General features: G+C 42.2%; 1 protein-coding gene across 3 annotated transcripts in view; it reads right to left on the bottom strand.

Moving 5' to 3' along the window:
* Positions 1–7,054: 7,054 nt before the first annotated feature.
* The window catches only part of LOC132407487 (laminin subunit gamma-3-like), a 137,057-nt gene continuing 127,666 nt past the window's right edge, over positions 7,055–16,445 (bottom strand). For all 3 annotated transcript variants that reach the window (XM_059994100.1, XM_059994101.1, XM_059994102.1), the window contains 5 exons: positions 15,827–15,929; positions 12,021–12,220; positions 10,228–10,386; positions 8,948–9,047; positions 7,055–8,726 (listed from right to left, as the gene is read on the bottom strand). In XM_059994100.1, the coding sequence (XP_059850083.1) occupies positions 8,467–8,726; positions 8,948–9,047; positions 10,228–10,386; positions 12,021–12,220; positions 15,827–15,929 (822 nt within the window). In that variant the 3' untranslated portion in view covers positions 7,055–8,466. The remainder of the gene's footprint in view (positions 8,727–8,947; positions 9,048–10,227; positions 10,387–12,020; positions 12,221–15,826; positions 15,930–16,445) is intronic.

A 16,445-nucleotide genomic window follows, 5' to 3' on the forward strand; every position in this document is an offset into this window, starting at 1 on the left:
TTCTCCTTAGTAATAGCAACTACCCTCACAAAAGTCTTCTGACAGCCTTGAATTTCTGGCATACTGCTAGTGTCTTCCACAGTGAAGACTGACGCAAAATACTTATTAAGTTCTTTCACCAGTCATATCTCCAGTGTCATTTTCCAGCAGTTCAATATACACTTTCACCTTTCTTTTATTCTTCATAAATCTGAAAAAGCTTTTGGTATTCTCTTTGATATTTTTGGCTAGCTTACCTTCATCTTTCATCTTTTCTCTCCTTATGGTTATTTTTAGTTGCCTTCTGTTAGTTTTTAAAAGCTTCCCAGTCCTCTAACTACCCAGTATTTTTGTCATATTATATGCCCTCTCTTTTTCTTCTACAGTATGTTGTCTTTGACTTCCCTTGTCACCCACAGTTGCCTCATTCTCCCTTTACAATACTTAATCTTTTTAGGGATGTATCTATCCTGCGCCTAGAAACTCTAACCTTTGCTGTTCTGCCGTCATCCCTACTAGTGCCCCTTCCAATCAACCTTGGCCAGCTTCTCTGTATTTCCCTTTACTGCAGAAGGAATTCCATCATATTATGATCACTGCCTCCCAAGGATACCTTTACCTTGAGCTCCCTAATCAAATCTGGTTCTTTGCACAACACCCAATTTGTAATTGCCTTTCCCCTAGCGGGCTCAACCACAAGCTGCTCTAAGAAGCCATCTCACAGGCACTCTACAAATTCTCTCTCTTGGGATCTAGCACCAGCCTGATTTTCCCGATCTACCTGTATATTGAAACCGTCTCACAACTATCATAACATTGCCCTTATTAAATGCCTTTTCTACTTCCAATTGAAATTTATATCTCACATCCTGGCTACTGTCCAGAGACATGTATATAACTTCTATCAGGATCTTTTTACTCTTTCAGTTTCTTAACTCTACCCACAAGGATTCTACATCTTCTTTGTAAGGATTTGATTTCATTTTTACAGTAGATCCGTGCCGCCCCTCTGCCTACATGCCTTTCCTTTCAATACAAGATGTATCCTTGCATGTTAAACTCCCAACTCAGTGGTGACCGTGTCATAGCTGCCCATCTCTAATTGAGCTGCAGGATCAACTACCTTATTCCATATACGACGTGCATTCAAATATGACTCCTTCAAACCTGTATTCATTAACCTTTTCAATTTTGCCCCCAAGTTGCACTTCACCTCATCCCACTGATTGCAGCTTTGCCCTGTCACCTGCTTGTCCATCCTCACAGTCTCACTGCATCAATTTGTATACCAACTGCCCCATCCTCGGCCCCATCACTTCGGTTACTATCTCCCTGTCAAATTTGTTTAACCCCCACCCCCAACGGCTTTAGCAAACTTGCCTGCAAAGATATTAGCTCCCCTTGGGTTCAGGTGCACCCTTTTTGTACAGGGTCATACCTTCCCCAGAAGAGATCCCAATGATCAGGAAATCGGAAACTCTGCACCGCTTCCTCAGCCATTCGTGCCTCTGTACCAGCATCCTATTCCTGCCCTGACTAGCGTGTGTCACTGAGAATAATCCGGAGATGACTACCTCACGGGTCCTGTCTTCAGCCTTTTCCCTAACTCCCTATACTCATTGTGCGGGACCTCTTCCCCCTTTCTACCTATGTCATTGGCATCGTTGTACACCACAGTCTCTGGCTACAGATCCTCCCTCTTGAGAACCTTCTGCAGCTGCTTTGAGACATCCTGGACCCTGGCACCTAGGAGGCAACACACCAGCCTGGCTTCTCTTTTGCAGCCACAGCATCTCCTATCTGTCCCGCTAACTGCCAAGTCATCTATCACTACTGCTCTGCCTTACCTTACTCTTCTCTGCTGAACCTCAGAGCCAGCCACAGTGCCACTGGCCTGGGCCCTGCTGCTGTGCCCTGATAGGTCATTCCCCTCCCCTGCAGTGTCCAAAGGGGTATACTTGTGGCTGAGGGGAACGGCCACAGGGGAACCCTGCATTGACTGCTTACTTCTCCCAGTGGTCACCTGGAGCCTGCACTCTGGGTGCGGCCACCTCAGTAAAAGATTTGTCAATGAAGCTGATCCTGAGTGCATCCAGATCCAGCTCCAGTTCATTGACTTTGTTAGTCAGGAGCTGATGGTGGGTACTTCCAACAGACGTAGTCATCAGGGAGACAATTTCACATTTCACAGCAGGAGCATTCCACTGCCTGAGTTACTGTCCTGCCTGCACCGGGCATGTCTCTCACTTCCCAAACTTGAGTTCTAGCCTGAGCCTGTTCTTGCCCAAGCCTGTTGGGCCAAAGCCTGACCACTCTAACACTGTCCACTCACACAGTTATTATTTTACTAATGAGATAGATATGAGGGTGAATTGTTATGAGCTATTCTTTTATATGTCATTACTGGTTACTTTCTCTGTTGGTTGCCATTTTTGGGATCCAAGTTGTTTGCTTTCTGATCTATTGAATGTTTTCCAGCAATTTCTGTTTTTACTCAACATTGGCATATTGGTTTGCATGGTCTTTGAGTTGGGATCAAACTAATTGCCTGTTGCCAGACTTGGGTTAGGGTTGGTGCAGTTTTTGGGGTAGGTGCTGATAGTTTGAGTGTGGATTGGATTTGCTTCAAGTTTGTTTCTGAAGTAATTGTAGATTGTGATAGGTTAGAGCGAGTGTTCAGTTTCATACGAGGGTTTGAGAATGGCACTGGGAATTTGAGTTGGACTTACTGTAGGGTCCGGGAATGAGAGAAAATTTTAAGAGTGATAATTGAAAACAGGAAGTACATACGTGCTAAAGTATTAGAAAGAGAATCCGAATTAGGAACCAAATTCTAAATTTATTAGGGTTGAGCACAAAATCTGTCTGACCAACACCAGTGTTTTGACAGTACCATTACACACCATTGTTGTCATGTCTGCAGTTATTAAAAATTAGAGGTTAACTGGGAATGAATTGATACCCAACGCACCAAAACCAATGATGAATGAACTAAGTGGATTGAGATATTAGAATAGAATCTAGGAAAACAATTAAGAACATACAAAAGTTAGTAATCTCTGGTGCAAAGCAAAACCATCAACAAAATAAACATTTAATAATTGTGATTAAATGCCCTACAAGCAGATCCATGTTGACTCAGCTTAGATTAATTTTAGATGCGATTTTTTTTTCAGGCTTAATATCATTGACATATGGTGTGGAATTTGTTTTCATACTACACAATAATAAAAATTTTAAATTACAATAAGAATTTATAAACAAAAATAAATTAATTCTATAAGTAGTGCCCATGAAGGAGCTGGCAGAGTTTACAACTTTTTGCAGTTTTTTCCAGTCCAGTGCAGTGGCCCCTCCATACCAGACAGTGATGCAGCCAGTCAGAATGTCTCCGGCCTGATGGCATGACAATCGATTTCTCTAACTTCCAGTAATTACCCCACACCCTCCTTCACTATTTCTCACTCCCTTTCCCTCTCTCACCTTATCTCCTTGCCCACCCACTGCCTTGCTCTAGTACTCCTCCTTTTCTTTCTTCCATGGCTTTCTGACTCTTTCACCATTCAACTCCCCAGCTCTTTACTTCATCCTTCCCCCTCCTGGTTTCACCTATCACCTGGTGTTTCTCTCTTCCCACCCCCCTCCTTTTAAATCTACTCCTCAGCTTTTTTTCTCTCCAGTCCTGCCGAATGCCTGGCCTGCTGAGTTCCTCCAGCATTTTGTGTGTGTTGCTCAGATTTCTAGCATCTGCAGATTTCCTCTTCTTTGAGAATGCTCTCCATGGTACATCTATAGAAATTTACAAGTGTCTTTGGTGACATGCTAATTCTCTTAAAACTCCTAATGAAATATAGTTGCTGTTGTGCCTTCTTTGTAATTGCATCAATATGTTGGGCCCAGGATAAATCCTCACTGATGGTGACACCCAGGGACTTAAAATTGCTTACCCTTTCCACTTCTGATCCCTAAATGAGGACCGGTGTGTGTTCCCTCGACTTCCCCTTCTTGAAGTATACAAGCAATTCCTTGGTCTAACTGATGGTTAGTGCAACGTTGTTGCAGCGACACCATTCAATCACCTGATCTGTCTCACTCCGGTACACCTTTCATCACCATCTAAAAATTTTGCCAACAGTACTTCTTGTCATCGGCAAATTTATTGAGCGTTTGAACTGTTCCTAGCCACACAATCATGGGTGTAGAGAGAGTCTAAGGCATCCTTGAGGTGCACCAGTGTGGTGAACTACATATACCTGACTGGACACGACCCCCTGCTGACTGCTCCTGTGGCTCCTCCCACAGACCCCGGTATAAAAGCGATTGGGGCCTGAGACCTGCCCTCAGTCTCCAGGATGTAGCATGGTGGTCAATTGCTGCTTGTTCTTTCTTCCAGTCAATAAAAGCCAATATCTCACCTCATGTCTCGGAGAGTTATTGATGGTGCATCAACCAGTGATGACTGTCAAAGAGGAGGGGATGGAACTTCAGATCCGCACAGACTGGTCTCCCAGTGAGAAAATCAAGGATCCAGAGGCCCAATTTTGGAGCTTGTTGATTAAAACAGAGGGTATGATTGTGTTGAATGCCAGCCTGCTGTAGATATTATTACTGTCCAGGTGATGCAAGGCAGAGTGGAGGGCCAGTGAGATTGCAGCCACTGTAGACCTATTGTTGTGATAGGCAAATTGCAGCAGGTCCAGGTCCCCGCTTAGGCAGGAGTTGATTTTAGCCATGACCAATCTCTCAAAGCACTTCATCTCAGTAGATGTCAGTGCCACTGGGCAATAGTCACTGAGGCAGCTCACCCTACCCTTCTTGGGCACTGGTATGGTTGTCTGATATGATGGTATAATGTGTGATATTAAACTGAAAGACAACAGAAGAAATTTTCAGTTTAAGAATGAATGGAATGTGAAATGTTTCCAGCTTTCTATGATGGGATTCCTTAAAAATTACAGTTTATTTTGCTCTGTTCTAAACTAAGATTCCAGAGCAGGCTTTGATGTTATGCATGTGCATGTTGGTAAAGAATAGGAACAGTGTTTTAGTCTTCCTAATAATGAACCTGTCAGCTATATTTGTCTTTGCTAGCTCTTTGGAAGAGTTTTCCAATTACCCCCTTCCTCTTTGCACATTCTGGCAACAAGCTTGTCATTATCAAAGATTCAAAGTACATTTATTATCAAAGTATGTACACGGAGTACAACTGTGAGATTCATGCTCCTGCAGACAGACACAAAACAAAGAAATGTCAGGGAAAATTTCACTCGTTGGGAGTTTAATGTTGGAAGAAAAAGAATCAAAACACCCAGCGCGCGAGAAAAGTGCAGATTGTGCAAAAGGCAAAAAGCTAGGAAGCAGCACACAGAATATCAGACAGGCGTGCTCAGCTTAGTTCAGTTCAACATCTGCCATTAGCCGACTGCAGGCCACAAAGCCAGTCTTCACTGAAGTCCCCCAGACTGTACCAAAGCGCATTGATCAAACCACTCAAAAACGACAAAGAAAAGTAACTAGAATCCAGAAACTCATGACGCATGCGTCTCAAAGTCCCCCAAAATGAGTCCACAGCCATAAGCTTTGCTGATCGATCCTTGTAATGTGGAACCCAAGACCCCTGCACTTTCCTCCGGCCCCAGCTCCTCAGAGGGAGAGGAAGACCAGTGAAACACAGCTGATGATGCAGAACACCTGCCTGCTCTCCCTCTTGACCTCAATCTTGCTCGACACCTCAATGGGAGAGAAGCAACGGATCTGATGGTGGGCTTACGCCTCACCTCCAGGCAGCACCCTCCACACCCAACCCTACCGAACTCCCTCGGAGACAGCAATTTCCCCGTCACTGGAAATTTTCTCTTTATTTACTCTATTAAAATCTTTAAGTGGATTTATACCACATATACTTTAGCATCCACATAAATAAATCCATTTCATTAATATCTCTTTACTTAAATTGTGACAGTTGAGATTTGCTGCAAGATTTCTCTGAAGTGTAAAGTGGCTCTGTTTTATTGAACTTTGCAGTGGTTGTCACACTACGTCATTCATAAGATATTAGGGTGCCACAATCAATATGTGGACACGCTAATGTGGAACTGTAGACCGTATTGGATAAAGACACTATTTTCCCCAAGACACCAGTGAAACAGTTGGAATCTATAATGACTTTTTAAAGAAAACTTTACCATTGTAAAGGCAGAAGGGATTAGTTTAGTTAGGCATTTAATTATTAGTATAATAAGTTTGGCAAAACACTGTGGGCCAAAGGAACTGTTTCTGAGCTGTTCTATTCTATGTTTTATCTGCTATTTAAGAAATGTTAGGATCCTGGCCAATATCTATCCCTTGACTACCTACTCATTATCAAATGATTTCTGTGGTGTTTTTCTGTGTGCAATTTAGTTGCTGCATTTCTCACACATCACAAAAATATTAAATTGGAACAAAATGCTGTGGGATGTCTTGAAGGTGCCAAGTCAATGTAAATTAATTGATTTGCTTTAGAATGCTTAGAAATTGTAGGCACCATGCATTTGATTGAAACCGTGAGTGGTCTGGGAAATGGAATGGGAATTTGTCCAAGATTGTGTTGTCTGTGAAAACTATCCTTTTATTGAGACTTGCAATGATGTGAAATAAGGTCAAAACAGCTTTAGAATGTCCAATACACAATGTCGAAAATTTTGAGAAGACTGCAGTCAAAGGCTGTTTTAAGGTGTTATAGATGATACCAAGAACCCAGAACAATCTCAGATTCCTAACTTGTGACTTTAATGAAGGGAAGCTTTTTTTAAATATTGTAATTATACTGGAGCCATATTGGAAATTATATCTTCAAGATGTCCACAAATTCCCCCATAAACTTATTCACATTTTTATTTAAAATATATTCCTTAGCCACCACTTTCATGAAACCTTCAACATCCATATCAATACCACCTTCGTGCTTTAGTGTCAATTTTTGTCTCATTACTCTGGGAATGTTTTACTTTGTTAAGACTACTACTTATGCAAGTCGTTGTTGAATGGTCTAATCAACAATTCAGTTGGGAAATAAGATGACAGTGGACGTGACTGACTGTAAAGCATTTTGGGTTATCTTAAAGTTGTGTGAGAAACTTAATAAATGCAAGTTTGTTGTTTACATAGTTTTAGAACACACAGGTACTGTGGTATGGAATGTATTACTTTGCTGTTAGGCTAATCTTCTACTTATGGAAAGCAACATAACTTTGACATAAATCACATTTTATTTTACTTTGTATTTTGTACATGAGAGGGTGTTAAACATGCCTGGCCACCTGTTCAGATAAACTATTACAAATGAATGTTTTTCCTTTTGAAGGCAAACAAAATATGAATACTATATGGGTAAGCAAAGCCTCAGCCAGCTTCAATGGTTTCTTTACTCAGTTCACCCATCTGAAATGGGGCAAAGTGATAACAGAACGAGAACTTTACCAAATCCATGAATTTGTTTTCAACAAGACCATATTTGTAAGTATAAATTTATGAGAGTATTTGTTAGGTCCCCATCAATATTAGTGATTTTTCTTGTTTGGTGAAGATCATATTTGAAGCCATTAGATAAAAATATAATGTTTAAGGCTTATAAAGATATTTTCTGATCACATAACACACCCAGGTCTGCAGTGGATAAGTGAACAGAGGACTGGTAGTGGATCATTTCGGAAACAGATCAGGGTTAGGGAGTAAATCTCTGCATTCCACACTCTGCTTTACCAGGAACTGCTTAGAAAATAAGGCTTTACAGTTGTCCTGCAATCTTGCGGGTGGGGGGGGAGCGGGTGCCAAACATTAGAATGAGGACACTGTTCGGTTTAGTAGTATTAAACAATTTAACAAACAGTATGAAAGGCTTAGTGGATGCAACCTTTTCCAGATGTATTAGGTATGCAGGGAACACACCACCCAATCTATACCTAGTAAGAGTCTACAAGCAAAAGAGATTTTGTAGCAACTGATGGACTAGCACGGATGGAAATGTTGACCGGGCCTCCTGGCTCATTATCATTACCACAGACTATCAGAATATACTCAATTCAGGTGCACACCATGGTCGTGCAGCACTCCCTCGGGCTTGATACTAAGATAAAAGAGGATCCTCATGACCACGTGGGTTTCCTCCCACAGTCCAAAGGAGTTCCGGTTAGTAGGTTATTAGGTCATTGTAAAGTGTCCTGTAATTAGGCTAGGGTTAAATCAAGGGATTGCTGGGTGGCGCAGTTTGAAGGGCCAGAAGGGCCTATTTTGCGCTGTTTCTCAGTACAATAAAATTCAAAATAGGATCTCCGGTCACCGGCAACAACGGCAGGGTTAAAGTAAGAAGGACTGTTGATGTATTAAATACCCAATCAAATGAATAGTTTGGAACACTCCATTAAATGGTGACTAACAGATGGCAGAGCAAAGAGCTCCTGAGTATAACAAAGCCGACCCACAGCGATCACCTCCTTTCTCAACTTCTCATTGCTTTCTGAGCCCCATTTGATCATAACAACCATGAGGCAAGCTCTGAACAATGTCCTCCAGGTTGTACTTGTCTGCCTGGATCTCTGCAATGTCCCTTTCAAATACTTTCATCTTCAGCAACTGCATCTCGGAGGCGGCCTCCAGCTCCTGTACTTTCTGCATTAGTTTCTGATCAATTGCCAATCTCAGGGCTCCTATCTGATTCCGCGTTTTGTTCAGGGTTTCGTCTGTAACTCGGCCAACTTGTAGGACGTCTGTTGAGACAAGATAGAACAATGTCACTGGATTCCACAAGCCTCAGCTCAAAGATCAAAGGCAAGGAGTTAAGAATTCTGTATCCCTCCAGCCCTCAAATCCTATAATGTTGTAACTCAGGAGATTTTGCAGCCCGCGTCCTTGGAACAATGGTATTTGCAGCCCTTCAACCAGTCTCCATAACCTTTTCTTTACAGCAGAATGCCATCCTCAAACATACCTATTTTTCTTAGCAGTTCTGTCAACTGCTTCATATCGCGATCCAGGGATTGCTTCACTTGCTTCATGTTCTTTCTCAGCGCCTCTGTCTCACCAAAAACCTACTCACAAGGATAGAAAGGGAGACCGGTGAGTAAGTTTGGCTTCGGCGGTAGCATTTGCTGCCATCCATTCTCGTGTGGGCGGACAATCGCGGGTAGGACTCAACGAGAGTATAGTTGATGTAGATGTTACAGATCTTCTGCTGCTATTTGAAAGGAAGAGTTCTTTCACCTTTTCCAGTTGTATTAGGTATGCAGGGAGTAAACCACCCACTCTATAGTCTACAGGCAACACAGATTTTATATCAACCGATGGACTAGCATGAATGGAAATATTGACCGGGCCTCCTGGCTCATTATCATTACCACAGACTATCAGAATATACTCAATTCAGGTGCACACCATGGTCGTGCAGCACTCCCTCGGGCTTGATACTAAAGTATAACTGGACTGTCGGATCTTCTCGCTGCAACCTCTAAGTACTGTCAGTATCACTGATGCAGTTAGTAGCACCTTGTAGGGTCAATCTTAGGTTGACCACAGCAGAGTGCCAGCTGGCACTGATAGTTTAAAATGATAAAGGGCTCTGGGAAAAATCTTCTTCATAAAGCCTTCTGGCCTTTTTTTTTAATCTCTCTGGTTGTTTACCGGTTACCTTAAGTCTGAAAGCTATGGATATGGTCCCTCCTACAAGTTGAGATGCTTTTCTCAGAGCAGATAAGTGAAAGCTCCCTTGGTGTTGATTGGAAACCCAGCTGCAGCATTTAGTTTAAGCTTCTCAATGTGGAAAGGATGTTGGGAAATGAAGGTAAATGGCACTGGAACCCAAAAGGTCTCACACTGATTTTTATACTGCACGTGTTAACACCTGGAACATACTGCCAGTGGAAGTATTGGAAGAAGACTCAAAAGTTGGAATTTAGAAGGACACTATGTAAACTTCTTAAAAGAAAGACTTCTGCAGCGCTATAGAGAGAACTAACTTGATCACTTTTACATGGAGCATGTCCAGATATGATAGACGGAATGCCCTTCTTTCATACTCCATTCTTCTGTGATAGGAAACAAAATCAACTCCTCAGATTTTTTTTCCCCTTCTGGTTTTTGTGATCACAGCAGTGTCTAAAAGGTTAATCTTCAATTCCTAAGGATAATATGAAGATTGCACCTCTTGCAACTTGCATTGGGCATACAAACTAAAAGACACAATGGATGTAAATCATTCATCAATTATGTTACCTCGGCTGCTGTTTCTGTGTTTTCCTGGACAACTGCCTTCCAAGCTGCCACCTGCTTCTCCTGGGCATCAAGTTGTTCTTGAGTGGCCTGCAGCTGTGAACGCAGTGATGAAGATTGCAAAGCCTGGTTTCTTGCTTGCCTCCTAATCTTCTGGGCTTCCTGAAAAACAGAAGGAAATCAGAAGTTGCCAAGTGGGAAAGAAAACTGCTGAAAGATTCTGTGGGCTTGAAATTCTATTTACTTTCCAATGGTTTGTGAAGGCTGTGATTAGGATGTTAGGGAAGGAAATGTATCAATAAGGTCCAGGAATAGATAGTTGTTGAACCCATTGGAAAGATCACAAATGTCTGCTGTTTCCCAATGCAAACTCCCCACTGGAAGGTTCCTTCTCTGGAGCAGTGCTCAAAGAGGCTTTGTATATGTAGCACTGAATTTGTAATCAAGATATATTGTATAATTTTAAAAGGGGTCAGAAGAAAAGAGGCTTTGATGTCCTGGACCAACCACAACTTTTCTGGAAGATCTTGAATGAAGATCTCATCCACAGTCCCTAAGATACTAAACTTTACCATAAACTGGACTGTTTTTGATTGAGCGAAAGGTCCTCTGCTTCCGGCGGAAGAGGTTTAAGGGCAGATTACCTACGCTCATTCTCTCACCCCATTTGCACAGTCTTTTTGATTCTTATTCCCCATGGATTGTACAGGCCAAAGAGTGAAGGTGGTAGAACTTCAGCCCTCATAAAGACTCAAATAGAATCGCAAAAATGTACAGCATAGAAACAAGCCCATTTCTTTGACCTGTCCATGCCAACTATATTGTAGTGCCAATCTACATTAATATTATTGGCCCACATTAGGCCTCTATTCCTCAACACTTTTCCTATCAAAATACCTCTTAAACATTGTAAGTGGATCTGCTCTACCTCAATTGGCATCTCATTCCAGATATTCATTCTATGTATGAAAAACCTCCCCCTCAGATCCCTTTAAATTTCTCCATTCTCACCTTAGATCTGTACACATTAATTCTATTTTGTAGATTCCTCTGATCTGGGAAGAAAAAGATAATATCTATCCTATCAATACCCATAAATTTTATAAACCTATATAAAGGCAACTTTCAGGCTCATTATGTTCCAGTAAGAATAAAGCTAGCTTATCTCCTTCTAATCACAGGATGTCACCCTCTGTTCCAGGGTGACATCCTGATGAATCTCTTCTGCACTTTCTGTATTGCTACCATATCCTTCCTATAGTGTGGCAATCAGAACCTTCTCTGATACTCCAAGTGCAATCAAACCAATGTTTTGTACAACTTTCACTACCCTATCCACCTGTGTCACCACTTTCAGGGAGCTACAGTAAGTATGTGGGACCCAAGGTTTTCCTATGTTAATACTCTTAAGGTTCCTGCCATTTACCCTACATGTCCTACCAAATTTGACCTCTCAAAATGCATTACTCCACACTTATTTGGATTAATTTCCATTTGCCACCACTCTGCCCAACTTTCCAGCTGATTGATGTCCCATTATATCCACAGAGAAACTTCTTAACTGTCTTCAACCCATCAATTTTTTGTGCTGCCTGCAAACTTACTCATCTTACTGCCCACATTCTCGTCCAAGACATTTAAATATATATTGGAAGTAACAAAGTTCACAACACTGATTCATGTGCCGTACCATTTCTTACAGATTTTGAGACAGATGTCAGAGCATTATTGTCAAAGAAAGGGAGATTGGGTTGGAATGTTTAGTGCACAGGAAGTAAATATTATTGGTCTTTAACCTTTGCAATGCCTCTGCTGACACGTGAGGTTTGGACAGCTGTGGCATTGCTGAGTGTGGAACTTGACTGGGCGGTTCCCAGCATCCGCTTGGCCTGGGCGGTCTTCCTCTTGGCCTCTGAAATGATCCTTTCTCTGAGCCCCATCTTCCTGAAAGCCCCCTTGCTTTTCAGATTCTTCACAGAAAATATCCGCTTGTTATCTGAAATAGAAATATAAAATGACCAAATGATTAGGTCAAGTTGCATTGACAAGACTTGGAATATTTAGTGAACAGAGGCACATGTGGTGATTAAAAGGGTTGTTAGGAAAATATTTCCTGTATTATGTGCAAAACATTAATAACAGAGGTGGACTGACAGTATCATGTCAAGAAGCATTTTTACAGAGATCTGAAAATTTATTTGTCCCTTCCTTAAAATATGTTGAGGCAGGGATGGAAGAGGGTCCAATGAGAATTTTTAGGAGAAAGCAATGCTGGGTGGGGACCTGAGGTAAGATGGCAGAACAGGACTCCAATGTACCTTAAGCCTGTTAAAGAATAACTGCCAATTATAAACCTGACAATCCTTTCCACAAGGTTGCAACACAATATCAGGAACTGCTGAATTATTTCACCCACTTTTGGTACCAAGTCCTGCACAAAGTGACCAATTTGCACAATAAAGCCCAACCTGCTCGTCTTGCCCTCTCTGACAAAGACTCCACAAAGAACAGCAAGAGTCCAGGATTTATCTGGAAGGAATTGGAGGCTTCGGAAAGGGAGCAGAAGAGGTTTTCCAGGACGCTGCCTGGATTAGAGGGCATGTGATATAAGGAGAGGTTTAGCAACCTGAGTTGCTTTCTGTGGAGCGGCAGAGGCTGAGGGAAGACCCAAAAGAGGTCTATAAGATTATGGGAGGTGCTGATAGAGAGATTGCTGGTATCTTTCTCCCCCAGGGTGGAAGTGTTTAATACCACAGGGCATGCATTTTAGGACAGAAGGGGCAAGTTCAAAGAAGTTATCCAGGGCAAATTGTTTTGTTTCTTACTGTGGTAAATGCCTGAAATGTACTGCCAGGAGTGGTATCAGAGACAAATATGACAAAGGTGTTGAAGAGTCTCTTAGATAGACACATGAATGGTCACAGAGCGAACTGATAAATAAACTGATTCCTAAGCTCCAGAACCTGGGTCTTAGCACCCAGATCTGCAGCTGGATCTTCAACTTCCTCACAGACAGGACCCAGGCTGGAAAAATAGGGGACAAGCTCTCCTCTACAATTACTCTGAGTACCAGTGCCCCATCAGGCTGTGTACTCAGCCCCCTGCTGTACTCACTGTACACCCATGATTGTGTAGCCAAGTTTCCATCAAACTCAATATACAAGTTTGCTGATGACAGCACAATTGTAGGCCGTATCTTGGGTAATGATGAGTCTGAGTACAGAGAGGAAATTAAGAACTTGGTGGCATGGTGCGAAGACAATAACCTATCCCTCAACGTCAGCAAGACGAAGGAATTGGTTGTTGACTTCAGAAGGAGTAGCAGACCGCACAACCCCATCTACATCGGTGGTGCACAGGTGGAACAGGTCAAAAGCTTTAAGTTCCTCGGGATGAATATCACAAATGACCTGACTTGGTCGAACCAAGCAGAGTCCACTGCCAAGAAGACCCATCAGCACCTTTACTTCCTGAGAAAGCTGAAGAAATTTGGCCTGTCCCCTAAAACCCTCGCTATTTTTTATAGGTGCACCGTAGAAAGCATTCTTCTAGGGTGCATCACAACCTGGTATGGAAGTTGTCCTGTCCAAGGCCGGAAGAAGCTGCAGAAGATCGTGAACATAGCCCAGCACATCACACAAACCAATCTTCCATCCTTGGACTCACTTTACACCACACACTGTCGGAGCAGTGCTGCCAGGATAATCAAGGACAAGACCCACCCAGCCAACACACTTTTTGTCCCACTTCCCTCCGGGAGAAGGTTCAGGAGCTTGAAGATTCGTACGGCCAGATTTGGGAACAGCTTCTTTCCAACTGTGATAAGACTGCTGAACAGATCCTGACCCGGATCTGGACCGTACCTTCCAAATATCTGGATCTGACTTGCACTACCGTACTTTCCCTTTTCTATTTTTCTAATTATGATTTATAATTAAAATTTTTATTAAATTTACTTTGATTTGTACTTCAGGGAGCGTGAAGTGCAGAATCAAATATCATTGTGATGATTGTACACTCTAGTACAGGCATGGGCAAACTATGGCCCGTTAAGCTTTTTAATCCGGCCTGCAGAACGATGAAATTATATTAATAAACCTTGTTAATGTTTTTTCCCCACAATTCTGGTGTTTTCCCAATAGATGACGCACTCTATATACATTTGTGGCGACCCATTTCCTGGCACATCCGAACCGGCTCACAATTAGCCAGCGTTCCGGCTAAGGGAGATAGCCTACGGGGATTTGCGAGCACAGAGCTTTGGAGCCTCTGCGCCACGGGGGGGGGGGGGGGCAGGTTGAGTGAGGCTTAAAAGTGAGGCTGGGGATTTTGAATAAAGTTTTTTTCTTCGACTGCAGTTACCGACTCCGTGTCGTAATTTTAGCGCTGCGTGTAGCACACCGCTACACATTGACCTTTGTTGAGGTGCAGCATATTACTCCACATTTGTGCTTTACTCTTTGTTTGGCTCGACCTATTTGTGTGAACAGGCGTTCAGCATCATGAACATCAACAAAGCCAGCCACAGATCCAAGTTAACTGACCAACACCTCAGATCCATCCTGAGAATCGCCACAACAAAACTAAATCCAGACTTTGATGTGCTGGCTAAAAAGGGAGACCAACAACACTGTTCCCACTGAAATTAAAAATAAGTTTCTTCATTGTGTTATGTAAAAAATGCATTTGAAAATATTTTTTTCAATAAGCCTTACATGTTACATGTCATTTCTGTTAAGTGATGGACATGAGTAGTGCGCAGGTGCACGTACGTTCTCAAAATAAAAAATGCACTCCAGATCAAATAACGCGCTCTGCATACTGGCGCGCTGTCACTGTTCTGTCCTTGTGCTGGTCGTTGTTGAGTTTTGGCACAGGGGACAATTGAATAAGAAGGAGCAGGACAAGTAGACCTGCATCTCCTACCGTTTTTGAAATAAAGACAGGCAGGAGGAGAGTGATGATGATAATATCTTGAAGGATAACAGAATTTTCAGTGCTTTAAAATAATAACTGTTACTATTAAAAAAAGCTGTATTTTATTCGTTTAATTTTCAGTGTTTTAAAAGTCATTTCAATAAATAGCTAAATACCATGGGACTTCAAAGACAGGTATTTTGTTGTAATGCATTTGTTCATTTTCAATTGAAATTAAAGCACATGTTTTCTACATATCCCATGATATTTTATTTTCTCTTATGAGGTGTATTACCAAAACACTCCGTCCATCTGCTCCTGGTCCGGCCCCCCTGTCAAATTTTAGAACCCTTTGTGGCCCACAAGTCAAAAAGTTTGCCCACCCCTGCTCTGGTATCAATTGTTTGGTGACAAAGTATAATGATAATGATAACATGAACATTGCATAGGCAGAAGGGATTTAAATACCAACTTAAAAGGTTCAGCACAACATTATGGGCTGAAGGGACTGTTCCTATGCTACACACTGTTCTACGTTCTATCCCCACCCTTCTCCTAGAAGTTTTACTGCACTTTTTTCATTGGTCACCTGACCTGCCCACCTTCTCTATGCCCCGACTTCGCAAACCAGTTAGAAAGTAATCAGATTATCTGATGACAGGCACAAGAAACATGAACACAGCACCTTCCAAGGTTTTCAGCAAGGACGTTCCTGCTTTTTGTATCTGTAGAGCTTGGTGCAGTGATTCATTTGCATTTGCCTGGACAGTTCTGACTCGACTCAAAAGCTAAAAGAGGAGGAAAACATAATGTATTAAAACGTTCACTGAAGAAAAGACTTCTTCCCACGTTAGATGTAGAACTTCAACTAAACCAACTACAGAAAACCATTCAACAGAGAAACCAACCCTTCAACCCACTGAGTCTGTACTGACCATCAATAGCTCCATTCCTGAACTAATCATATTTTGTTCTCCCTTCTTTCTCATCAACACTCCTCAAATTCTATCACTCACCTACACAGGAGGGTCAAATAACATATGTCTCTGCTCATCTTCTGAATATGGAAGGAAACCCATTTGGTCACGGTAGTGTAGTGGCTAGCACAACGCTATAACAGCTCAGGGCATTGAAGTTCGCAGTTCAATTCTGACATCCTCTGTAAGGAACATTGTACATTCCTTCCCATGTGCGAGTGGGTTTCCTCTAGGGGACCCAGTTTCCTCTCACAGTTCAAAGATGTACCAATTAGTAGGTTAATTGGTCTTGTAAATTGACACATGATTAGGCTGGGGTTAGATCTG

This window comes from Hypanus sabinus, chromosome 18, assembly GCF_030144855.1.
Source record: "Hypanus sabinus isolate sHypSab1 chromosome 18, sHypSab1.hap1, whole genome shotgun sequence".
NCBI lineage: Eukaryota > Metazoa > Chordata > Chondrichthyes > Myliobatiformes > Dasyatidae > Hypanus > Hypanus sabinus.